Source organism: Anguilla anguilla, chromosome 2 (genome assembly GCF_013347855.1).
Source record: "Anguilla anguilla isolate fAngAng1 chromosome 2, fAngAng1.pri, whole genome shotgun sequence".
NCBI lineage: Eukaryota > Metazoa > Chordata > Actinopteri > Anguilliformes > Anguillidae > Anguilla > Anguilla anguilla.
The window spans coordinates 26170430-26196446 of NC_049202.1; the positions used below are offsets into that span (position 1 = coordinate 26170430).

The following is a 26017-nucleotide window of genomic DNA, read 5'->3' on the forward strand; positions in this document are numbered from 1 at the left end:
AGTGTATTTCACGAGCATCAATTTGGCGCGCTTAAGTGCGCACATCCACTAATATCTACCTCATGTGGATACGTGTCTCTAGTAGTTGTTATAAAGTATTCGTCAATCTGGTTATGTAAGATCTGTGTATGTGCGCAACGTGTGTACTGAATTGATGCTTCAAGATATACGTACCTCACTTTCAGTTCATGCAGAAGCATGATTCGTAAGTGCTTCGCAAATTGGCACAGTACAAAATTGCATTTACGCAACTTTGTTAGAATATTGATCCAGCCGAATTCTGTTGCACTGCCAGCTGGCCGGTCCGGCCTCTCGTTTTTCGCCATAAAACCTACTGACGCCACAGCTATGGATCTGAGTGACATGCGAAAGAAATACAAGGGAGACGAAGAGGTTAGATTTGAGTTTGAGTATTTTTCAATCTTAGCAAACGTCACCCAGCTACAGTATGCACTATACACCGTACAAAGAATTCTATTGTAAAGACGAGTTTGTTAACATAACTGCGCGATTGCAAATGTTGCTGAGGTTGCACTTGAGCCGGGAAGTGCATTGACTTTTTGGCGAATGTTTGCTGGAAAATAAGATCGCAATCGATCGCTGATACGTTATTGTATATAACACACATCGACGTAAATGTCAGTAGCTGTAAAGCAAGTGACCAAATATAGCCTATGTATAACTATGGACAATGGATGTGGGCAATGGTTCAATTACGAAAACATGCGAGCTGCATAAGCCTCACTTCAAACAAGCTTGTCAAGCTAAGGGTACCCTGTCAGTTTTCATTTTCAGTGATCATTGTTCTGTTTTCAATAGGTCAGTGTTCCAAAAACGTTCCCCATTGAGATGGTTTCGATAAATGAATTGCAATTACAATCTTAGAAACAATTTTCGAGCTATGATTTTGTGATGGGTCATCAAAGCAGACTGTGTGATGGACTACGATGTGGAAGAAACAACGATACATTTTCAGCACACAATCTAGATGTAAATTGTACCAATTGGCTTCTCCAGGTAACTTATTAAAAGATGGCATGTTGAATAGAATCTGGGGGTTGTATTAACTGACTTTGAGTTATTTTACTGCTACATGTTGTATTTGTCATGGTCAATTTGTTTGTCCTGTTTTTTGGCTGCCATCTTGACCTGGATTCCTGTGGATCTTCTGGTTACATGAAGGTTAAAAGGGACATCATTTATAGGCTACCTAAGGACATGTAGCAGTGGTCACTACTTTGTGTGGTGATGACAAATTGCACAGTTATGTGATGTAAGATATATCACATCTGTGCTGTGCTGAGGCCCAGGAGGCTTAAAGAGATTGGCCAGGTTGTCCCTGTTTGTCACAGTGTTTCGAGGAAGACCAGCTGGTGTCTCTGGATCCCATCAAGCAGTTTGGTAATTGGTTTGATGAAGCAACAAAGTGTCCTGATGTAGGAGAGGCCAATGCTATGTGTATCGCCACATGTACAAAGTAAGTATGACTTCTTTATCCTCTTTCTCTGTGATACTGTGTGGGTTGTTGTACACCGATGGCCTGCTGTGTCAAAATAATAAATGAAAATCTGTATTAACCAAACCTAGGCATCCAAGTGGCATTGCATAATTTCTGCCTTCAATAGTCAATTTCAGGTCTGTTTGTCCAGCCCTCATTCGAAATCTCTTGACTAACAGTAATCATGATGGCGAATCAGTGTTGGTGCCTGTGAGCTGTATGTGTGTACACCATTCAAATGTGCACAAGATACTCATGCAATATAACATTAAGTCTCAGTAAACAAATTCTGCCTTCCCTTTCTGTTTTTAATCCAGTCCAAAGATCACAGTTGTGGATCATGTATAAACTTTTTTGGTTTGAAAAATTCTGTTATAGTATTGCTGTTATACGGTTAGTGAGAAAAGAATGGACACAACCTTTTGCTGTGTTTCCCTTGAAATTCCAGGCTTATATGACCTTAGACACTGGACCCGACAGGACATTATCAAGTTGAGGTGTCTTGGTTACTGTAGCCCCTGCCAACTGCAATCCCAACAACCAACTCCCTATTAAAGCCACTGAGGTCTCATATTGTAACTATGGTAGTCATTAAGGCATATATACATTATACATGACCCTGTGTGTGCTGGGTAAGAGTACTATCCATACTAAAGCAATTGTGTTGGGAATGTGTAGGATGTTGAAGAGAGAAAGGTTATATGTTGGTGCCAGTCCTCAATATAGATTAGCAATGGAAACCAGAGATTTACACAGCTTCCCTGTCACATGTACACAGGTGCACATCATATAAAGTCATGTAATGGCTTGGCCAGGTTTATTCATCCATATAGCCTATAAGAGTCTGAGAGGAGTAATCTCTCCAAAGTGAAATTATACCTTGTTTTCCTAATATGTTATAATTATAAGAATTTTCAGCCTTTCAAATACAATGTCTTGTGAAGATTTCAAATATATAAATAGGGGGTTAATATCAGAGTTGGCTTACAATATAGGTTAGGTAGCATGATGCATACATTGGCATAATATTTAGGAATTTAGCAGATGATCCAATCCTGAGTAATTTAAGTAAGTGCAGACCTCCAGGCCTAGGCAGTCAACATTGATGTGGCTCATCAGGGTCACTACCAACAGGAGTAGTCAATATATAATCTTACAACATAAAGTTAAATGCCATAGTAGGCGCAAGAGGGAAATAGATAATGTAGTGTGGCATTATGAAGCAAATGGGATATAGGTTTAGATTTTGCATCAGTATGGCTTGTAAACGCATGTAAGATGTTAAGCATTAGACTGGCTGTGCCCCCTTATGTTGATCTGTGAAATTCTCCCTGTGTGTCTTGCTATGATGAAAATATTTTTTTATTGTCTCAAAAAGATACAGTTATGCTTTCTAGACATGAAAGGCCAATGGTAAAATGAATAGGTGGTGCTGGAGGATATGAAATTATGTAATTTGCGTGAAAATAATTAGAAGACCAGGAAAAAATGAGTTTATTGTGTCGTAAGGTGTTGGCACAATGCTGTTCCTACATGCTGTCAAGCACAGGCAGGCATGGCATTAGCCTTTCTGTTGCCCTAGACAACATTGCGGACTGGGTGGGGGGTTGGCAGAGATAGCGATTACTGACCGGTTTGGCGCCCCCTCAGCCCAATGGTGCCTATACCTAGAACCAGCTCTGAGCACAGGAGAAAAAAGAGCATTTGTCGAACACATTTGCTCACCTCAGTAATGGGTTATCACTGATAATGGTTGTTTGGCCATTAAAAGTCATATCCAAATTGTGCTTGTTTATATGGGGTCACAATGTATGGAATTTACTTCAAAAAGGACTGCAAGTCCATGCTTATTGTGGTTATTGCTGTAGGAATCCAGGCGAAGTGCAAGTTTTGTTGCTCTATACGCATGAGGTATGCCTCAGTAACCTGTAAGGTGGTTGGTGGCATATCTGCCATCTGAGTGGACTGATTGCATTGTAATTATACTGTAAATATTGTTCTCTTTCTCTCTGTGTCACACCCTCTCTTGTGTATTTGTTTACCTGCACAGGGAAGGTCTTCCATCTGCTCGTATGGTGCTGCTGAAGGGGTTCAGTGACGAAGGCTTCCGCTTCTTCACCAACTATGAGAGCCGAAAGGGTAAAGAACTGGTGAGTCCCCAATGCCCAGAGCCCCGCTGCCATGAGTGGGATGCAGCCTCTAATTGGCTGTTATCTCAGTTAATTTCTGGTGTATTGCTTAGTAGCTGAGTCTTATATATGTCTCTCATGGACATGTAGCTTAGTTATCGCTTAGTCTTCAAAAAAACTACAAAGCAGAATGTTCAGTCTAGATACCTTTATTTCCTTGTTTCTGTTATATGGAGTAAAGAATTATATTGCAATTATAATATAATATATTATATTATAGGTTTAAAAACATTCAGGTGCCAAGATGGCAAAAGCACTTGGTGTAACTTGATTTAAGTCCTGTTGGTACAGCCTATCGTAAGTTCAAATGTTCAATATGGTCTTTATGTGCTTACATTATGGTACATAGTTCTTGAGTGGCCTATCTGGATCTGATCTTGCAGGAGAGCAATCCTTTCGCTTGTCTTGTCTTTTACTGGGAGCCACTGAACAAACAGGTAAGCACTTTTGTGTTCATGAAAGTATGGCAGATAGGGTTGGATAGTATTTACAGTTCCACTTCACATCTTCGGATTGTCGGAAGATTGATGATGCCTGATATCATCACCATGGGGGCTGTGGGGAATTATGTGTACATGAACATATACAGTACATATATTATCTCTTAGCCTACATTAAAGCCTATGTTAAAGACCCCCTTTACTCAAGAATGTTTTTTAATGGTTAGCTTTTCTTGGAAGCATGACTTTCACTATACAGATTTTTCTGCAGAACTTGTCACCAGAGTGCATTTTTCATGTTCTTCCACTGTGAACGGAGAGCTTCTCCATACTTCCCAGAAATCTGATTTGGAAATGTGCACGTACCAGCAAAATTTGTGACATAACAAATATGTGGAAAGTATTATGGTCCACTATACAAAGATATGCAAATTACATGCTAGCAATTTACATTACATTACATTATAGGCATTTGGCAGACGCTCTTATCCAGAGCGACGTACAACAAAGTGAACTGTACAATGACGTACAACAATTTGGTGAAATGACGCCTTAGCGCACAGAAAGATGGCTAGTTGGTGACATTGTAATGAGAATGTGTTGAACATGGTAGACGGTGCAGTTTTAGGATGCAATCCCAAGGTAGGAACTTCCTTCCACTCGTTACCAAAAGATCCCATTCTAAAACAAAAAAATAAAAATCTGTTAGATTAATAGGTGTTAGTACACTTTTTTGTTTATTTTTATAAGTCAGAATTCAAATGAAACAAGCCAGAATATGTAGAATAATTGTCCAAATGTTTCATGCTTATTTGAGAATATACATAAATATATGCAGGTTCACCATTACGCCGTTTTAAATAGTTTTAGTGACGTAGAAATATTGGAGCTACTATTACTAATTTTCATAAAATGGAGGAATTAATCTAAACCCCATGTGATTTGATTACATTCATTTTAATTGAACAAGATACAAGGACTGAAGTAATTGTAGTTGAAATTGAAGTAAATGTATGTTGCAATACAATCCACCACTTATACCACTTATTTAACGCAACTGTAGTATATCTGTTGTCACAAATCAAAATGTTTAATCACCCGTGCCCGGTTTTTCAAAAATTTTAAACTGGATCGGATTTCCTTTTTTTAATCCAAGATCATACCACATCTAGCGTGCAACATCGATCATTTTTGTCCTAAGTAGATGCCACTCATTCCACAGCAGGATGAACCAGCTAGATAGTCAATGAGAGATGTGAGTATTTATTAAAAGGATCCTTGAATTTAGTAATTCAAGTATGAATTAATTCATTGTTTTATTAACTAGAGTACAGTTATCACAAGTTATTCAGCCCTTCATTAGGTTATTATTTCAGTTGTTTACTGAATAAGCATTTACATGTTGAGACATTTGTTACTTGTTCGGCCATTTCTATCCCCTTATTGTTTTATTGTGTGGTTCCACTTTATAAAGTTTTATTGTCCATTAGAAACTGGAAGTTGTGTTTGGCTCAATAGAAAGGCTATGTATCACTAAGACATGAAAATAGTACATGTGGCTATATATATGGGGCACAGCAACATCACAATAAATTATAAAACCGTGTTTCAAAGTTCAGCAATGATGTGATGTGCACACAATCTATGTATTTTTCTTCACATATCCACCTTACAATCACAATTACACGTCACAATTTCTTGATTTTTTATACCGCCCTTCACCTACTCCTCTGTCTTCTACCCCACCCTCTCACCCCAAATACCGCACGTAACCTAACGTAGGTAGCTGGATAGCTAGAGGTAACATTAGTACCGTGTAATGGGCAGCCACGAGTGACAGTAAGAAGGCAGATTTGATTATTGCTTGATTAATTTCATTACATCTAAGTTATAGCTTAATTAATTCCATTATGTTGAACGTAACATTGATTTTATCGTTGGGACTTTTTATTATGAAAATTTCAGACCCTTGCGAAAGTCCTTACTGTTGCTATCTTCACACTGCATGTAACGTTACTTACAGGTCCAACATCACTCCACATCACTTTTCATTCCCATGGTGAACTTCAGCGGATGCCACCAAGGGGAAAAAATGAACTAATTCTTGGATGAGCCCTGTCGGCTTGTCTTTGCTGTGTCTGGGCTTTTCCCCTAGCTAGCTAGTAACAAACCCTCCACTGAAATCTGATCCCAAACAACAGGCTGAGTCGCCACATCCACCCCTCCCCACACAGAAAAGAGTGCCACGCCCAGCAATGTCCCAAACACATTTTAGGATAACAAATGCAGGTAAAGGTGTGCAAGTTCGGCAAAAGTGCGTAAAGATAAAGATTGCCAGTGTATCATAGATACACTACCGGTCAAAAGTTTTAGAACACCTTAATTTTTCCAGTTTTTATTGAAATTTACGCAGTTGTCTCAATGTACTCTGAAATTAAAGCATAGAACAAATAAACAATTGGAGATTAAAAAAAAGAAATCATGGAACCGTACTGTTTAACACAATTTAATATAAATTTTCAACTCATCAAAGTAGCCACCTTTTAGAGATATAACAGCTTGAACACACTTGTGGCATTCTTTTTACAATGGAAATCAAATATTGTTCGGAAAGTTCTTCCCAGCACTGTTGCAGAAGCTCCCACAAATGTATTGCACTTGTAGGTTGCTTTGCTTTCACCCTTCTGTCCAGTTCATCCCAAACCAGCTCGATGGGGTTTAAGTGCTGGCCATTCCATGATTTGAAGTCTACCATCTTGTTCTTTTCTTTTAAGGTAGTTCTGACATAGCCTGGAGTTATGTTTTGGGTCATTATCTTGCTGTAGGATGAACCAGCGACCAACTAGGCGTATACCAGAGGGTATTTCTTGGCACTGCAAAATGCTGTGGTAGCCCTTTTGGTTCAGGATGCCAGTCACCAGCAAAAGACCATCATGCTTCCTCCTCCATGTTTGACAGTTGGTGTCGCACACTGAGGAACCATCCTTTCACCTACTCGACAGTGTACAAAAGCCCTGCGTGATGAACCGAAGATTTCAAATTTTGATTCATAGGTCCATAATACCTTTTTTCAGTCTTCAGTAGTCCACTGCCGGTGCTTCATGGCCCAGACAAGCCTCTTTTTCTTATTTTGCCATTTTAACAATGGCTTTTGTACTTCCACTCGACCTGTCAAACCTGCAGCTCAGTCTTCTCTTTACAATTGAAACTGAGACTTGCTTACTTCGACCACTGTTAAGCTGTGCTTGAAGCTGTTGTCCTGTGAGCCACCTATCACAAGCTGTTGACTCTCAGAAACTTGTCTTCTGATTCTGATGTGGCTTTGGGTCTGCCGGACCTCTTCCTGTCAGAGCTTCCTCCAGTTTCCAAGTACCTTTTGATGGTGTAGGCAACTGTACTCACTGACACGTTGGCTTTCTTTGCAATTTCTCTAAAGGAAAGACCTACACTTTTAAGGGTTATAATGGTCTGTCTTTCTTCCTTCGTTAATTGCCTTTTTCTCCCCATTATGATAGCAATATACTTCTTCCTGCAATGCAATATTGTCCAAATAATGCTTCTGAGGGTGTAGTAACACAGACCGTTCCAACACTGATTTTATACAGAGGGTTTGTAAGTAATCAACAAAAGTTGGGACACCTGTAGGAATTGTTTGCATCAACTTTCAAGGCTTAATTCACTTCCATTGCTGCAGAAAAGCTGTATGTTGTTTACCCATTATTGTTCCCTGAAAAAGGCCTTTTTTATAACTCTGAAATTTACGTTATTCTTCATTTTTTGGTAACCTAAACTTTTTTTTTTAACCTCAGTTTACCGCTTACCTTTGTACCATTTCAGGTCATTGCTGCTTAAATTTCAATAAAACTGGAAAAATGGGGGTGTATGGCCTGGTAGTGTATGCCTTTGCAGCAGTTTTAAAATGTCCAATTAAGTTTTAATCCAGGCCTATTACAAAAATTTTACAATAACAGTTCTGATAAATTGGCCCTAGTGTACCAAATGTGATTTCTAAAGCAGAATGAAATTCTAATTAGGGAATATCAGTGAAGCATAAAGATGTAATATGGCCTGTTTGCCACTTGATTGATGCTGGTTTACTGATGCCACTGTGCTTTCCGACATAGGTCCGAATTGAGGGTCCAGTGGAACGAATCCCCTACCAGAGCTCTTGTGATTACTTCCACTCCCGGCCCAAGAGCAGCCAGATTGGTGCAGTCGTTAGCCGGCAGAGCACCGTTGTCCCAAACAGAGAGGTGAGATCTTGGCCTCTGTGTTTATTCATATCTGCTTGTATATTTGAACTCAATGTAGGACAAAGCCTTATTTACTTCATCCACCTTGTTGGAGTGGTTTGCAGATTAGACTGTTAAAAATCTTCCCTCGTTACCTTGACTGACTGACTTTCTGGGACTGAGAAAGTGGGACTTAATTACATTACATTACATTACATTACAGGCATTTGGCAGACGCTCTTATCCAGAGCGACGTACAACAAAGTGTATAACCATAACCAGGAACAAGTATGACGAAACCCCTAGAGAGAAGTACCGGTCCAAGTACAGGGAACAACCGCATAGTTCAACTTGGACCCTGGTGGTTAAACTGATTAACACTAACAGCGAGAACGGCAACAACGCAATCTATGGAAAAATAAGAATAAATAAAAATACAAGTAGTCGTTAAGACTGGCGCATCAACTAAGTCACGTATTAAACAGCTGCCTAGTTACACCCCTAAGTTTAGTCATTTACAGGGGGGGAAGGGAGGGATGGGGAGAGGTGCAGCCTGAAGAGGTGGGTCTTCAGTCGTCGTTTGAAATGGGTCACAGTCTCAGCTGTTCTGACCTCCACAGGGAGGTCATTCCACCATCGTGGGGCCAGAACAGACAGGAGACGTGTTCTGGAAGTGCAGGTGCGAAGAGGGGGAGGTGCTAGGCGTCCTGAGGTAGCAGAACGGAGGGATCTGGCTGGCATGTAGGGTTTGAAAATCTTGTGAAGGTATGCTGGGGCTGATCCCTTGACTGCCTGGTATGCTAGAACCAATGTTTTGAATTTGATGCGAGCTATAACAGGCAGCCAGTGGAGGGTAGTGAGCAGGGGAGTTACGTGGGAGTGTCTGGGGAGGTTGAAGACCAGACGAGCCGCAGCATTCTGGATGAGCTGCAGGGGTCTGGTGGCAGATGCCGGTAGTCCAGCCAGAAGAGAGTTGCAGTAGTCCAGGCGGGATAGAACCATTGCTTGGACCAGGAGCTGGGTTGAGTAGGTGGTGAGAAAGGGGCGGATTCTGCGCTCTAATTACTGATGCATGTTTCCTCAGTACCTGAGGCAGAAGAATAGAGAGCTGGAGGAAAAGTACAAGGATGAAGAAGTCCCCATGCCAGACTACTGGTGAGTCATCCTATCAAAACCATTAACGATGGTTTTTGGGCCCTAACCAGTTGTGCTGACAGGGCCCTGTGTCCCTGTGTTCTGTGTTTAGCTCAGTACCCCCTTCCATTGTTTTCCTCCCCTCAGGGGTGGCTACATTGTCAAGCCTCAGATGATTGAGTTTTGGCAGGGCCAAACCAACAGGCTACACGACCGCATCGTGTTTGTGAAGCCGAAGGACGGGGAGGTGGGCCCGGGTGAGATGCAGCACCAAGGGGAGGGGGGCTGGGTGTACTACCGGCAGTCCCCCTGAGCGCAGGAGCACAGACAGACAGCTGGCAGGATCGCAAACAGCCAGAGGAGCAGCTGGGCCAGGGCTGGAAAGCTGTCCACTTATCACTCTCAATCATGCTGCATACAAATGTGTTGATTTTTTGTGATGGGGAAGTCTTTTTATACTTCAAGCCTTTTCATCATTTCAGGGGTACTAAGGATTGGTCTTTAAAACAATTAACCTCTGTAATTGTTTCAGAGGTAACTTGAATTTCTTTTCTGAGAACATTACATGTCCTGGAAAACCCTGAGTGCCCCTGAACTGAAGGAAAATGTTTCAGTGAAATTAATTTTTAACCATTGAGTGTTTAATCATTGTCTGCTCATATCTCCATTAAGGATAGCATTAAAGAATACCATTTTCAGTGCACCGGCAATCATACAAACACGTTGAAAATCCCATCTTTATACATGCACTTTATAATTCCCACTATTTTATTATGCACATGCTGTTTATGCACATGTGACGTGGACTCAGGAGCTGCCATCTTGATTGACAACAATCTTGTGCTTTTTTTGAACGTGTGTCAGGCATTTGATCATGATCCCTTATCAGTAAATTTCTCTTTTACGTTTTCCCTTGATATTGTGCTTCAAGCTTTCTCACAACCTTTATTTTATAGCTCCCAACAGACTGTTTCCCTAACTTGAAGATACTCTGCATTTCCTTGTTTTGCAATATGAATTTTAAAGTTCATTCATTCTATCGATTTTATTTGTAATAATTGTAAATGTGCATAAATTATTATATGCATTTTTAGACTTTGTTATCCTGGGTAAGGGTTTCTGCCAATTCAGCAGTGTATTATTGTATTGTTGATGCATTTCATTTCATATCTGCTACACGCCATCAGAAAAGCCTTCAATACTATATCTTTTATTTCTCTCTCCAGGATAACTTGCATGGTTTACCATTTTAGTCATTCATAATTATGGATATTCACTGAAGGTGAAAATGTTGTTAAATGCCTTGTTCAAGTTAAAGCACTACTCCTTTCATGATACAAGCTTAAAAGCTTGTGTGTACAAAATAGAAATATTGGTGCCAATATCAATATCCTACATTTGACCTGTCATATTGGCCAATGCTAGTACCTCCCTGTTTTACATTCTAGCACAAATGCAAAATGCAACTAGCTTTTCAAATTCATGGAAGAAATAGAAGAGCACAGATGTGAAATCATGAGTGAAAATGTAGCAAATTTTATATTTTTAACAAAATATTTAAACTTGCTAGAGAGCATGAGCCCAGAGAGCTACCAAGTCTATAGATCCTTTGCTTTTATGTTTGACTCATGAAAATGATACATTAAAAATAAAACATGATTGATTAGGGTACTTTTTGAGCATGGCATTTTCTCTTAATTTATGACATCAGTGGCTCATGCTGACGGAACGTGCATGGTCATCATATCAGCCATACTAGCTTATATACAGATGTAACTGTTTTATTGTCCATCTGTGCTAGCTTCAAAAAGAGTTCCTAACAATGTCTGCACACCCACCTGTGAATCTAAGGCATGAAGAATTCATGTAAAAATGACATTTATCTAGATTTCAGAAGTCCTTGTGGCGTATGAAAGCAGCCTGATGTCTTAGTTTAGTCTTAGTTTGTCCTGGGTTGTCGTTGTGTCTGCTTGTTGACTTGTTTAGTCTGAGAATTAACCAACCACCTGTGTCATTGTTATGGTGTCAGCTAAGCTTCAAAGTCTTAAATGTGTTACATACAATGTTTCACACTCAGAATTCCATTAGGAAGAGCCTTTGTTCAGTCCTGTTTTAGCAAGAACCTCCGAAAGTGCTGTTTTAAATGTTAGTTGCTCTGGTAGCCAAAAGGACCATTTCTAAACAGTCCTGTATTTCAGACCATGCAGTAAAAACTTGTCTGACCAGTTCAGTTTCATTTCATGTGTTCAGTATTTGTGGATTTATCACAGTAGTCTCCAAAACTGCCTTTAAAATGAGTGACTATATCCTTTCAATTAAAACTGCTAAAGTTTAGGCTGTTCATAAAATATGTAGTGTTAAAATGTGGTGGGAGTCGGGACATCTACTGTACAGTATGTCGCACAATAATTGTTTTGAGAGAATGTGGACATTTGCAAAAACAATGACTTGAATAGGATTTTTGATGAGAACATGGATGTTATGTCTTTGAACAGAGTGTAGTTTCCTCTGATGTGTGTACACCTAAAGTGTTTCTAAAAGATATGTATTTTAAGAAAATGTTTAGATGGTACATGAATAAACTTTAATTTATTACTCGAGCTGTGCTTTTTTATGCCAGTAGGTGGCAGCATCATGCAAACCTATCGTCATCGGAGAGTCTGGCACACAAGTCCTCTCTGATCTGTAAAATGAAACCTTGCTGACATTATTTTACCAAACTGTACACTTCCAGATGAACCAGACAAAAATTGGTGGTTTGCTCTGGGTCCTGGGTATTTTATAGACACTTTTCAACCAGCAACAGGGCAGCCAATACAAAGCCCTCGAGTAGGTTCTCTGTCAGGGCTACAGGTCTGTTTGCTCTGCCTCTGGACATTGTTGACTAAAAGGGAGCTTATTATTTGGAAGTTCCAGGTGTAAGTCATAATGCTAGGCTACCTTCAGGACTTTGCCTCCTCGATACTGGAGCTGCCCATCCCTGCATTGAGGTGAAATGCAAGGTTCTTTTGTCATTGCTATCTGTGGACATAGAGTTGGGCAGCTGGGCACCCTCCTGTTTACTGTGGCTATAGTACAGTATACTGTTGAAATGTGTTGTAAGGCACAGTGTTGTTTTGTAATCTGAACAGGTACAAGTACAGGTTTGCTTAACAGTGGGGGAATGAGAGAATATATCACAATCAAATCAAAATCACTCAGGTAATTATTGAATATATTGTATATCTGATTTATTTAATATCAAGCCTGCATTGAATCTCTCAAATGAGACCGTTATCTCTGTAAGGTGCCATTCAATTCCAGTACCATGACATTCCATGAAAAAGAAAAACTTAGCAAAGCATCAAAATTTCAATAAAATCCTGTATTTATTTATAAAACACATAAAATAGTTTTTTTGTTTGTTTTTGTTTTACAAAATCATTCTGAATATACAATTTTAAAAAATTGCAATGGGTAACAACATCAACAAATACCACTGAGAGCAGAGTATTTTGACTTGCTGACAAGAACATTAGTTATTGAGCTAGCATTGCCTACAAAGTTGAATCAACTAAATTGGTTGAATTTGTATTTTATATTTTAAGCAAAGCCAATCTCTGAACAATTACCTTGCTAGACAATAAAGACATTGCAAAGGGCATACCATACCTAAAAAACAAAAACATACAATCCCAAACAGAAATAACCAAAAATACACATCACCTAAAGAATATCTGAGTATTTACAGTGAGACATTTAATGTGTTTTAAATACATAACTGCATCTTTACATAAATGGAATCCATAAATCTTCAGAGCCTGCAAGATACATGCAAAATTAATCTACAGTTAATCTAGCTTTAATTATACCTGATCTCCTTGGCTGTAGTGCAAGATTAAGAGGGTGCATAGACATGTTGGAGTTTATGTTGAAATTTGCCTGCAATCCAAATGCCATTTCTCATGTGGTATAAAATTGATCAATTAAAAAACTTCAGATTAATAATGAACCCCGTCAGTACCAGCAGTAATCCACTTCTTTCTAATTCTTAATCTAGTACAGAAGTATAAATCTGAAGATACATAAATTGTTGCATACACTGTCTGCTCTGCACAACTCTACATAGGAAGATGGTTTGATGTGAAACAGAAGGTAATACAGTAGATGTTTTTTTTTTTTTTAATTCATGTGTATATTGATGCTCAGAGAACAATGGCATTACCTTCATGTGTGTTTGTTGATCTCAGCTCTTGTTACTGCTGTTTTGTTTTACTGTTGTTTGGTTCCCTGTTTTTGCATCATTCAATATACAGTTTCACTCACTGTGCACTTAGGGCACTTGCCACATATCTAGTCAGTAGTCATGGCAACAGGTGGACAGAGCATAAACGGAATCATGTTGCAGCTTGAAATCGTCATATAATTATCTCACTTTCTACGAAAGCAAAAAAAATAATAGTAATAAAAAATAAACGAAAAACACCATTGATACTATAAAGAAAATGATTGTCATTTTAAAGTTTGTTTTAATCCGCATCATGGAAAAAACAAATTAGGTTTCAAATTCTCTCTCGCATGCATCCAATGACTAACGGTATCAATTATTAACCTGCGCATTTGCCCTGTTCCTGTTTCATGGACTCGTTTGTGAAATGGAGGGTCAGATGTCCATTCAGAATTCAGAGTTCCAGTGGAGGAGAGACAGAAAGACCACCACTGAGCACATGCCACACTGGAAGTCTCTTGCTCTTCTGTGCAAATGTGCAGTACATCACATGTAAATATCTCCAGCCCATGCTTGCACAAGAGTTTGGCGCTGGAGCAATGTTTAGAGCCCGGGGTGTTGTCACACAGTTGACAGAGGACAACTTAATATCCATGATTTATCAGGTGTAGTGTGCATGTGAACATGTGGGCAGGTGTAGTTAAATGGGATTTCCCCATTTGCATAACATTACCTGGTTTGGTAAGGAGTTATTTGTCTTCTTTACTCTTCCATGAATGTGCGTTCATATGTGTTCATGTATGTCTGTGTGTACATACATATATGCAATATATACACATGTATGTAGGTATATAAATTAATGAACAGACATATCAATAGAAATAGGTGTGTACATACTGATATGTGTATTTATATTTAGCATGTTCTTCAGTTTTTATATTTGTCTGTGTGTATGGGTGGGTCTGTCCTGGAGAGAAAGTGACGGGGAGAGGTGAAAGAGAGGATGACTGCCTATGTGTGTGTGTGTGTGTGCACTATTTTTCAGCCCTGTGGTTCTCATTGCTCAGAGTATGCTCTGGGAAGAGGTTGGGGTTTTCAGCCAGGGTGGCACGGATCTTCTTTTTCTCCTTAAAGCGGCCCGAATGTGAAACTTTCACATGGCGGCCCTTGGTTGCCGTTTTATCCACAATCTTCTCTAGCCGTGCGTTGAACTGGCTGTCCTCAGGGTTGCCATTTGGGGGGGCACTGGAGTCCTTGTTTCCAGTGTTGTTTCCAGTGTTGCTTCCCAGCTCCGGTGGAATCTCGTAGAGCACCTTAGACTCAGATTTCTTCTTGCGCAGGAAGGTCAGCTTCCACCAACCAGGGGAGGGGTCAGCCATTGCTGGACTGAAAGTCACAAGGGGGCTGGACCTGCTGTGAACACAGAAAAACATAAGTGATGTGGTTCCAACAAGAAAGCATGGCTTTTTAGTTGACCCACTGCACTGTGAAACCTGCACAAGTGTTTGTTGTTTTGGCTCGGTACTCCAACACATTGGATTTGAAATGAAAAAATAAATACAACATTAAATAGCAGGTTGTCAGCTTTACTTGAGGGTACGCACATCAATATCAGGTGATCCATATAGGAATTACAGCCCTTTTTCATACATAGTCCCCCCATTTTAAGGGAGCAAAAGTAATGGGACAAATTAAATTAATCTGAAATAAAGTCATCATATTTAGTACTTAATTGCAAATCCTTTGATCTGTGTCACCCATAGACACCACCAGTCACAGGGTGTGTTCTCTGGTTATGCTCTACCAAGCCGATACTGCAGCCATTTTCAGTTCCTGTTTGTTTTTGGGGCATTTTGTCTTCTGCCTTATAAGGAAATGAAATATATATTTTTCTGAATTCATCCTGCTGCTGCCGTCAGCATTCACATCATTGATGATAACAAGTGAGCCAGTTCCGGTGGCAGTCATACATGTCTCTATCATTTTTAACAGGTGAGGGGAGTGCTTTGGATAATGAACAGTTCCTTTATTTCTCCATATTTCTTCACATTCTTCATCCGTCCAGCTCTTTGGTACAGGTTAATACTTGTCTCATCTGTCCATTAGCCTGTTGAAAAACTATTGCTGAGCTCATCAGTCTATTCTTGATTTCTAACAATGTATCAAACAGTTGATTTTGACACACCGTCATGGTGACCTGCTTTACTGGCATTGGCACGTACTCGGTCCTCATATTGAGAGACAACATCAATAGACTCCAAATGCAAAATCCACTGCTAGAACTCAACTGCTCAGCTCTAGCTAGGCCTTTCCTGTGCATAATGATGCAAAAACACACAGCTGGTCATGAAACAGCTGAGCAGCCAGTTGTCTAATTAATTTAGCTCCCATAAGATGGGGATGCACAGTATAAAAAGGCCTGTAATTTTTACATGGATCACCCACCCCTCAAATTAAAGCTGACAGTCTAAACTTTAAACCCATAGTCATTGTTTTACTTCAAATGCAAGGTACTGGAGCACAGTACCAACACTACAAAAATGTGTCACTGTCCAACACTTCTGAGCCATCAATAATTTTGGGCCATTTGTAGATATTTATAATTGGGAATATATATTGGGAATACTTTTATATACATAGGCATATCCATTCTTAGATTTGTGTGCATCATACAGCCAAAAGTGTAAGTCATGAAGTCTGCAACATATTGGTCAAACTACAATGCAATGAAAAGTGTCACTTGGGCTATGCTCATTCTATATCTCAGAGAGAACATAGAGTGCATGTTACACCCATCTCTGGCCATGCTGAATTTTTCATTGGAATTCAATAGGGCCCATATGGCATGGAACAAGCAGTGCCAGTGCTATGAGCCACTATTATGTGCGGGGGGATTACTGCAGATGGAATCAGAGGAGTGGTCAGAGAATAAATACACTGTGGACTTGTGCACACAGACAGTCACAGAGAGGTTTCAAATGGCTGAGAAATGGACTGCTTGATAATAGATGATAAAGTGCGAGACAAAGGTACATCAGTGAAAGGAAATCATATTCGGCCTCTTTTGTGATATTCAAAATGGCTGTCTGAGGCTCACATTTCCTGGTATGTGTTTGTTGTATATTAGCAAAAGTGGGCTCATAGCAATCTGTTTCTATGCAGCTGATATATACTGTTAAACCCAGAGAGCTCTAAGATGAGAGGAGAGGCAACTTATCTACTTGTATAAAAAAGAGGGAGGAAAATTGAGTGTGTTTGAATGAATGAATGAATCATTGCATTTATATAGCACTTTTCTGAATGCTCAGAGTGCTTTACAGTGATGAAGGGGAACTCACTTCACCCACCATCAATGTGTAGCACCCACCTGGGTGATGCACGGCAGCCATTTTGCGCCAGAACGCTCACCACACATTAGCGAATATGGAGAGGGAGAGAATTTTTTTTTTGCCAATTAAATAAGGGGATGATTAGGTGACAAGTTTGCGAGAGCCAGATCTGAAATTTAGCCAGGACACCGGGGAACCCCCTAATCTTTGCGATAAGTGTTATGAGATCTTTAATGACCACAGTGAGTCAGGACCTCGGTTTAACGTCTCATCCTAAAGACGGCATCTCCTACAGCACAGTTGTCCCCGTCACTGCACTGGGGCATTGGGGTTTTATTTGCCCTGAAGGAAGATTGCCCCCTGCTGGCCCACCAACACCACTTCCAGTAGCAACTCAATATTCCCTGGTGGTCTTCCATCCAAGTACTAACCAAGCCCACACTTGCTTAGCTTCAGCCATTTGGCAGGAGCTGGGTGCATGGTGGTATGGCTGTAGTATGATATGTTGTCATCTGCTGTTGCAATTGTTGATTTTTTTTTTACATTTGCTTATTCTCCTGCCTGTGATTTAGTTGTATTTATTTATTAAATTCTCTTGGAGTCAAAATTGGACATTTGGCAATTGTATGCAATCTCTTTGTGTTCAAAATGAACATAGGTTACCATATGTTCAGGATATTTTCGATTATTTGGAGTGAAAATAACTCTGTAGAATTGTTGCATGCTCGGAAGGAAGAATGCTTGCTTCATCATATCCATCATAGACAATGCTTCTAAAAAGTCTGCATGTTTTAGGTTGTGCTCTCAGGGTATGCATGTGTGAAAGCAACAGCTTGTCTCTGAGTGAAACCTGGTATCAGTACTGCAATCACCCTTTAGATAATGTGAACAATTAGTGCTACGAACCCAGGCCATTACTGGGTCAGTAGGGTAGTCTGATACAGAGGGATACATGGTACTCTTTGCCTCAAAGGTCCATGATACAGCTCACAATTCTGGCACTCAAAATCAATGGATCCAATACACCTACAGTATTAATATACACTGTTGTCGAAAATTAAGTCCTAAAGTTTATTTACCATTGACTTTTGAGTTACATGTAGAACATTTTAAATTGTGAGAAAGGAATTCATCCATAATCCCAAGTGACAAACCTTGTTCTGGGAGAAATTTGTTGTCAAATTGAATGTAAAATTCTGACTGTGTCTTGATAATTACTGTAATAAAGAGCTGCTCATCTCTATTCTAAAGACTCTTGCAATGATTATCGGAGGGGACACCTGACTCCAGCTCTTGACTAATGAATAAACCAACAGTTCTAGTGTTTCTTCATCTGCCCATGAGACCTGATAGGAATACCAAAAAAGGGTTGGCTCTTTTTGGTGATGAGTAGTGACTACTTGCTCTCACCTCATTCCATCTGTAGCTCACTTTGCAACTTGTTGCATAATGCAAGTGAGGGAGACAAGACAGTTTTTAATACCAAGCAGTAATGCACACACTTGAATTGTTGATACTTGGACACGCAGACACAAGTACGCGCACACGTACACACACATGCACACACACACACACACACACACGCACACACACACATACATGCACACATTCAAAGGGCTGGCTGGGAAGTGTACAGAGCACACAAAATAAGCCATGGCATTGTTCTGCGTCTCCCCCTGCACCAGGGTGTGGGGTGTTTCCCTCAGTTGCCTGGAAACCTTGTCAATGTGAATGTTTCTCCATTAGATAATGGCTTTACTATCTGACAATAATCTCTCTTGACCTGATAGAGACAGTGAGTTTTATGGTGTAGTTGACTAAACACAGATATTAGCGCTGTATATATATATGAACCATTTTCTTATTTGGATGAGTCAACAGGTCCCTCCACAAAACCATGGCTGCGTCCGAATAGTCAAAAAAGTTATGTCCTATGTCTTTTCCTTGACCTCGATTGAAAACGTCATCATCAATGTCATGAGGTTAAGAAAAGATGTGAACGGGAATTCATAAGGACTTAGGAAAACCGCGGTGCTAAGAGAATCCGACTGCACTTACACTAGGCTACATAATTATGCGACGGCAGATGTTTTGACGTGCGTCTGCCGTGGTGAAACTACAATGTTCCGAAGATGGACTACTAAAAGCGCATCTTAGATACTTTGCCCTGTGCGTTCTTACCATGTTGTTTCATGCAGGCTATATAAACGTAGACAACCCGGTGAAAAATATTACTTCATTACCAAGGTTGGAATTAAAATAAAAAAAGGAATATAGGCTACCAGTCACAAAAGTGAAACGAAATGGTTGTCACATTGAGAATGGTTGCTCACGCTCACCCTCCTGTCCACTCATATTTATCGACATGAATCCCAATTAGTACGATTGCATGAAAATAATTGTTAAATGTATGCAAGATAGGCATAACATGTTAGGCCTACAAATCTACTACTGTACATATCATCATTCTTAAGTTTTAAACATGAATTAAAAACATCATCTGGCTAAAAACGTCTCATATCCCTTTTTCTTGAAAGACAGATTTCTGTGTTATGGTTAATATGCTGATTATGATCTGATTATAAGCCTATGCATATAATAGCTTAAGAACCACCACACAACTCAGTCATGTTGATCGTTTGTTTTCGTGAACGGCCGAGTGGTGCGTTACATTAAATGTTTCTGCTGCAAGGAATTGTGGTCCGACATTATCTCCTTTCTTTTCGTAAAGGATGGTCCAGTGTCCCCTATGCTAAAGGAGATAAGAAAGGAAGCATTGAAGCACCTTTCCTTAGCATTTAGAGAATTCGAACAGCTCTTATCATGGCTGCCACTTAGATACTTCTGGGTCATTTCACTCAGTTAGGAGCAAAAAAGACTATTCGGATGCAGCCCATGTCTTTAGCCAACATGCCATCTAATTGTAGCCTTCTGGTAGCCATGGGTTCCAGGGTTGCATCGCAGGTAACAGATGAAGAACACCCTAGCAATAAATCAATTACAGACACACAGTGGACACTCCCTTTTTATTGCATTATTCATTGACTTAGCAGAAATCTTATCTAGGGTGAGGAATCTTTTATATTTTTTTATTTTTTGCTTTTTTTACAGCAGGAGTGCTCCACCCTGCATTTACAGTAAACCGCTGATCCAAGGGCCTAACCACTGCTAGCTCAAATTCTATGCTGGCAAGTCCCCATTGTCTGTGGTGGCATGTGATACGAGGCTGTGGTTATCCCATGGCAAACCAGCACGGAACACATGTAAATCTACTCTGCAGCACAGCTGTGTCTTACCTTTTCCCCTGTCTAAGTGCATGGCATCTCCTGGTACCAGGTCCCTCATCCTACCTACAGGAGAGTTGAGATAGGAACTCAAAACACATACACTGCCTGGCCAAAAAAAAAAGTCGCACACTCTAATATTTTGTTGGACCGCCTTTAGCTTTGATTATGGCACGCATTCGTCGTGGCATTGTTTCGACAGCCTTATGAAACGTCACAACATTTATTTCCGTCCAGAATTGCATTATCTTGTATTGACGACGGGAGAGTCGAACCACTCCGTAAAGTCTTCTCCAGCACATCCCAAAGACTTTCAATGGGGTTAAGGTCAGGACTCTGTGGTGGCCAATTCATGTGTGAAAATGACTCCTCATGCTCCCAGAACCACTCTTTCACAATTTGAGCTCGATGAATCTTGGCATTGTCATCCTGGAATATGCCCGTGCCGTCAGGGAAGAAAAAATCCATTGATGGGATAACCTGGTCATTCAGTACATCCAGGTACTCAGCTGACTTCATTTTATTGCCGCATAACATTGCTGAGCCTAGGCCTGACCAATTGAAGCAACCCCAGATCATAACACTGCCTCCAGAGGCTTGTACAGTGGGCACTGTCCATAAAAATCTAAACGCCGACCTTTTTTTTTGGCCAGGCAGTGTAGAATCTCCCATCTGGACAATTGCAATGCCTTGTTGGCCTGTTTACCTGGCATGTGCCGTCAAGTCACTACACCTGGTCCAGAGCACTGCTGCTGGCATTCAAAGCTGTGAATGGTACTGCTCCTATCTACATACAATGATTAAACCATACACTTCAGCCAGACCTCTCTGTTCAACATGCTCTTGCCAGATGGCTGCCAAATCTCTCTGACCACCTGCTAGCTGCTCCTTGTGGCCCTGGTTCTTCTTACCCCCCATCCCAAAATATCTAAAAACTCACTATTTCAGACTGCAGCTTAATGTTTCTACATAAATTAACTGTCCCTACTTTCCCTTTGTGTTGGAGGTCTTATGGTGTTTGTTTTCTGTAAAATTAACTTTTTAGTCACTTTGGCTTAAGGAACCCTCTAGATGGCAAAATTGTAACTTGTAAATTCAGGTAATTAGGTATGAAACAGAATTTTTTGATGACATTTTTAAACGGAATCAGATATTTCTGGAAAAATGAGAGAAATGAAACATTAGTTAGAACTAATATTTTTCAACTTATTTTCAGCCCCATGGCCCCAATACTGACATCACCAAAGGGGAAGCACTGGATGTTGAAATGGCAATTCGAAGGACTTGGAATCTATTAATCAGGAACACTTGGTAATTCTCCATGACAAGACATTGTGGATCATTAAATATTTATGGAAATGGGTCATAAAAGAAAGAAAAACTGCATAGTGTAATTGACTGTTCTGCTCTTCTGGATGAGTTCAAAGACTACAGAAAAATACTTTATTCATTTTGGAGTCTTACCCTCCTTTTTTATCATAAATTAGATGAATAAGATCATTCATTTTGCTTTTAAGTGTGTTGTTTAAATTCTGACAGCAATAGCTTTGGTGCAACATTTGTTATGGAAACATGCAATTCAATGTGAAATGATGTGATGATACATTGAAAGAAAAAGGGTCCTCAAATTAAAACTGAGTTTAAAGTCAATATTTTATCCTGAAGAAAAAATATGTATATAGAATGTGATACCATCCTAATAAATTATAAATTGACATGTCTTGTGACATAATATGGGATTGTACTGTAAAGAGATATTTCCTGGAACAAATCTTTAGGACAGTGAGATTGTGTAAGGCATATATGATACCAGCCCTCACTCACACCCTACGTACTCTGCTTTTAGTGTAAAAACAAAAACCCCGATTTAACCAGATATATAATATTATCAAGATGTGTTCTGCTAATCTGTCAAGGAACCAATTTGAAAGTTATGATTGTACTCCAAGATCTAATTTTATGGGATTTATATTCTCATCTTGAAAAAACACTTTTTGAAGCCTTCATATATTCATACTGAAATTAATTTTTGCTTATGCTTCTCTTTAAACCTGTGCATTTGTTCTTTTAAATATACCTTATCTGATAGAAACTAAAGTTCTTAGAACAAAAGCTAAAGCTTCAAAAAATGTCAGTCAAAACTGACAAAAGTACGTTTTTTATGCTAATATTTTTTAGGCTTTAAGAGATCACAACAAATCAAAGCTGACATGTTTTTGCTTACCAGGCTAGCAATTGATGAAAGCCCCTTAACTGGCTTTCATCAGTTAAGGGGCAGCATTGAACAAAAGGGACAGTGAATTAAAGAAGAAAGAAAGAAGTTCTTTCTAACTGACCAGTCAGCTGTTTGTTGGCACTCCTCTCTCCCCTGCTGGTGTTGCAGTGACATCTGACATTCTGTTTGCCGTTTGAGCTTTGCACAGACCCCATGGCTAAAAAATGGGCCTCATTAGATTTTAATAAGTTACTCTGCTTTCCGGCGTGTGTGGTGCAGGTACATTGCCGTGGTTCAAAGGTCACAACGAAGGAACACCAAGTGAAACAGTGAAATCACTAACCAGTAAGGAAGGTCCTTTGGTTATACCATGCCTGAGGCAAAGGAACCAGTGGATTATGTGGCTAGACAGGTCCCAAGGAATGCAAATATCTGGTGTTATTCAGAATTTCTCAAACTGTTGTGTAAAGTAAATATTACTAACCTATGCAGATGTCTTAGACAAGCATTTCCTTGTGTGTACGAACTTATTATTCTGTCTGTTATTGCATTCTACAGAGAACTTCAGATAGATGATGGTAGGTTGTCATCATATTAGAAGAGAGCTTCCATAAATTCAATGGATTGATCTATATCTGGCAGTAAACTCTAGATTTGAGGGGCGCTTACCATGTACAAATACTGAATTTCTACTTTATTCTTCATTGGTATAAAGGAAAACAACATATCTATATTATTCAGTCAAGCATAATAACTGACAGATTTTAAAAAAAATAATATTAAAAAGACTAAAACTTTGACACAAAATCAGCTTTTACTCTAGAGGACACCATGCAGCAACCAAACCAACGTTTTGTAGCACAGCTACAGGTGATCGGTTTAGGAATAAACCAATAGCTCTTTAATGCCACACAGCTTTGAAGTTCATGAGTGCCAGGGCACAGTAAAAGAAAATGGGTAACGTTTTACATTTGCAGCAAGTCACTATGTGGCAATAGCCCAGAACACTTAACGTCTCTCATTTAATCCTCTCAGCTTTGATGTTAAGTTGCGAAACCTAGCTGACTAATTTAGGAAAAGGCTAAAATTTAAAGTTCAAAAGTTCAGCTTTCAGTCCAGTTTTTTTGAAGGAAGTGTATCCTGTTCCTTGTATATTTTCCCATCCCAAGCCAAATGTCTCCCACTGGACATACTGAGTTAATAAAGCTGTTGATTTGACTTGAATCACCGGTTGTTCCAGTTGCATCCCAGCAAGGTTTAGGAACAGATACCACTGGCCTCAAATATATACATTCACAAACAAATAATGGAATTAAGAAACTAAATTTAGTCTAAAGATTTTTTCTACATGGCACTGGTTCAAAGAGCCAAGGCCAATATTCAGGTATTCACTTCAACTAGTATGTCATTTCAACTTCAACATCAACTAGTCACTTCAACATTTGCACATTATATTCAGATTAGTCCTATTTATGACCATCTACTCTGAACATATCTGTTCAATACCAAGCACAGGTCTCTCAGCTTCCATCTACGTACATGGAATATAAGAGGCGAGAACAACTCCTCTGTTCAGGCCCACATCTCATTATAGAGTACGTAACGCGAGCCACAGTCCTCTAATATGCATGAGTCCCCAGTGTCAGCTTTGCACCACACCTCACATGGTCCAAGCCACTTGACAACCACCCCTACAATACAGACACCCATCCAGAAAAAAAGATCCTGTCTGTTCCAACTAAAGAGTGCACAGATCACCAATTGGTGTCAACACCAACTACCTAGTCAGTTGACCTGGTCATTGCAACTTCCTTACATGTGATACTCTATTTGAGATGCAGTTCGCTTAACCAATATGAACAATGTAATTATTTTAGGAAAATGAAATTATGCATTGTCAATGTGCTCATGAATAGGTCATTTGTGATTTCAGAAAATCACATGTGCCATGAGGTGCATTAAAGGTTTCTGTGGACAATGAGAAATCAATCACTCAGAAAGGTTGCATAAAGGCCATTAAAACCATCACAATGCTTTCAGAGGTTCAAATGAAGTTTGAACCAGAAGAAATGCCATATTTCCAAAAGTCATCCAAGTTTTTTTTACACATTTCAACAACAACAACAAGTATAAAAGTACAGTATTTAACATTAGTCAGCCTGAAAAATCATTCTTTTACAAATAGTGTTCAGCCATCATACTATTATGTTCTTGTCATAATGGTTAAAAATCACTTTTTATACAAGCAAATCATTGACATTATTTATGTCGAGTTCAACAGAGCCATGTTCTTTTGATGCTTAAAAACAGTAGTAGTCTACACACTGTAAAAACTCCCAGAACTACTCCCAGAAACAAGATTTCACCATTTTTCTAATGAAAATGGGGGAATAATTACATTATGATTACAAATACGGCACAGTTTATAGATATGGCACAAACTCGCTGAAACACAAAACTCGGAACTTTTCAGGCTTCTCATATCTGAGAAATTAATTTTGTTGGAAGAATATCCATTTTTCATGTATTCACTCCAAATTCAGAGTTGTGGGTTTGCTGGTGTTTTAAGATTAGTTGAATGATTGTTCTTGTAGCGTGTAGGGACTGTGAATAATATTTGTGACACATCGAGACATAAGATGTAACCAGAGGATGAGAAATAGCGAAGGGAATAGAGAAGTTAGAGAAAGCTGCACTGATGTTGCGTAGCAAGGTTCTCACCTGGTTAATGCTGAACCTGACAGGGTCTGTCCTGTGCTGAAGAGAGACAGGGGTATGTCTGTCACCGTCCAGAAAAAATTTAGACCACTGTATCACCAATGGTCTGTTGCCTGATCTTTGTCATGCCGCTGCTCAACACTCCAAAACACTCAAGACTTCTGCCTGTGTTACCTCTTTTCTTACTTCACCTCTCTTCTTTTCCTTTGATCTACTCTTCGTTCTTCATTTCCCTTTCTTCTTTTCTCTCACTACTCTGTTCAGCCAGTGTTGACTCTGCAAAAGGAGTCAGGTGTTCGGCCACAGGTGCATGTCTCTCTCTCTCTCTCTCTCTCTCTCTCTGACACACACACACGCATACACACACACATAGCCTTTCTGCCAAGTTGAATATTAGACCCAACCCCTTGTGGCTTCTGTAAACATTAAAGCCATGAAAGCCAGTTGGAGGGGGCTGGGTTTGAATATTGCCGACAAGCTCACTGAAAGCACTGAGTTAACATTGACTCAGTAACTCTGACAGGTGTCTGTCTTTGAATGTGAGAGGTGAAGGAAATGAATCAGATTCAAATGTGAAAAGTAAATAAATATATCAGAGTTCCTTACACAAATCTGGGCGTGTGTTTAAATTCTCCAGTCAAAATGAAAACACTGAAACCCGTGCCAGATCAGTACTGTCTGTGGCCAGTTTTAATTTGGCATAGACCTCTTGAGGTTATTCATGAGTTCAGATTCAGTTAACAGTTAAGAATCAGGTGAGTATTGTTTATC

General features: G+C 39.6%; 2 protein-coding genes across 5 annotated transcripts; one reads left to right on the forward strand and one right to left on the reverse strand.

The window, feature by feature from the left end:
- The first annotated feature begins 23 nt into the window (after nt 1-23).
- pnpo (pyridoxamine 5'-phosphate oxidase) lies at nt 24-12093 on the forward strand. Of its 3 annotated transcripts, none has more exons than XM_035403804.1 (7): nt 41-393; nt 1353-1477; nt 3549-3648; nt 4071-4124; nt 8252-8380; nt 9444-9514; nt 9641-12093. In XM_035403804.1, the coding sequence occupies exons 1-7, from the start codon at nt 199-201 to the stop codon at nt 9804-9806; spliced, it is 840 nt and encodes a 279-aa protein (XP_035259695.1). In that variant the 5' UTR covers nt 41-198; the 3' UTR covers nt 9807-12093. The 3 variants fall into 3 exon arrangements, with proteins under 3 accessions (XP_035259696.1, XP_035259695.1, XP_035259697.1); XM_035403806.1 differs by lacking the exon at nt 41-393 and adding an exon at nt 400-1017; XM_035403805.1 differs by lacking the exon at nt 4071-4124 and having other exon boundaries at nt 24-393.
- A 749-nt stretch (nt 12094-12842) lies between these two features.
- Nucleotides 12843-25593, reverse strand: prr15lb (proline rich 15 like b). 2 transcript variants are annotated; one of them, XM_035403826.1, is made up of 2 exons: nt 25250-25593; nt 12843-15110 (listed from the first exon to the last, which is right to left on the reverse strand). In XM_035403826.1, the coding sequence occupies exon 2, from the start codon at nt 15077-15079 to the stop codon at nt 14735-14737; it is 345 nt and encodes a 114-aa protein (XP_035259717.1). In that variant the 5' UTR covers nt 15080-15110; nt 25250-25593; the 3' UTR covers nt 12843-14734. The 2 variants fall into 2 exon arrangements, with proteins under 2 accessions (XP_035259717.1, XP_035259716.1); XM_035403825.1 differs by having other exon boundaries at nt 12843-15113.
- Between the last annotated feature and the right edge of the window lie 424 nt (nt 25594-26017).

Coding starts and splice junctions, on each gene's coding strand:
- pnpo (XM_035403804.1), top strand. CDS start 199: ATGATTCGTAAGTGCTTCGCAAATTGGCACAGTACAAAATTGCATTTA. Junction 4,125..8,251: donor GGGAGCCACTGAACAAACAG/GTAAGCACTTTT, acceptor TTTCCGACATAG/GTCCGAATTGAGGGTCCAGT. Junction 8,381..9,443: donor CCGTTGTCCCAAACAGAGAG/GTGAGATCTTGG, acceptor ATGTTTCCTCAG/TACCTGAGGCAGAAGAATAG.
- prr15lb (XM_035403826.1), bottom strand. CDS start 15,079: ATGGCTGACCCCTCCCCTGGTTGGTGGAAGCTGACCTTCCTGCGCAAG.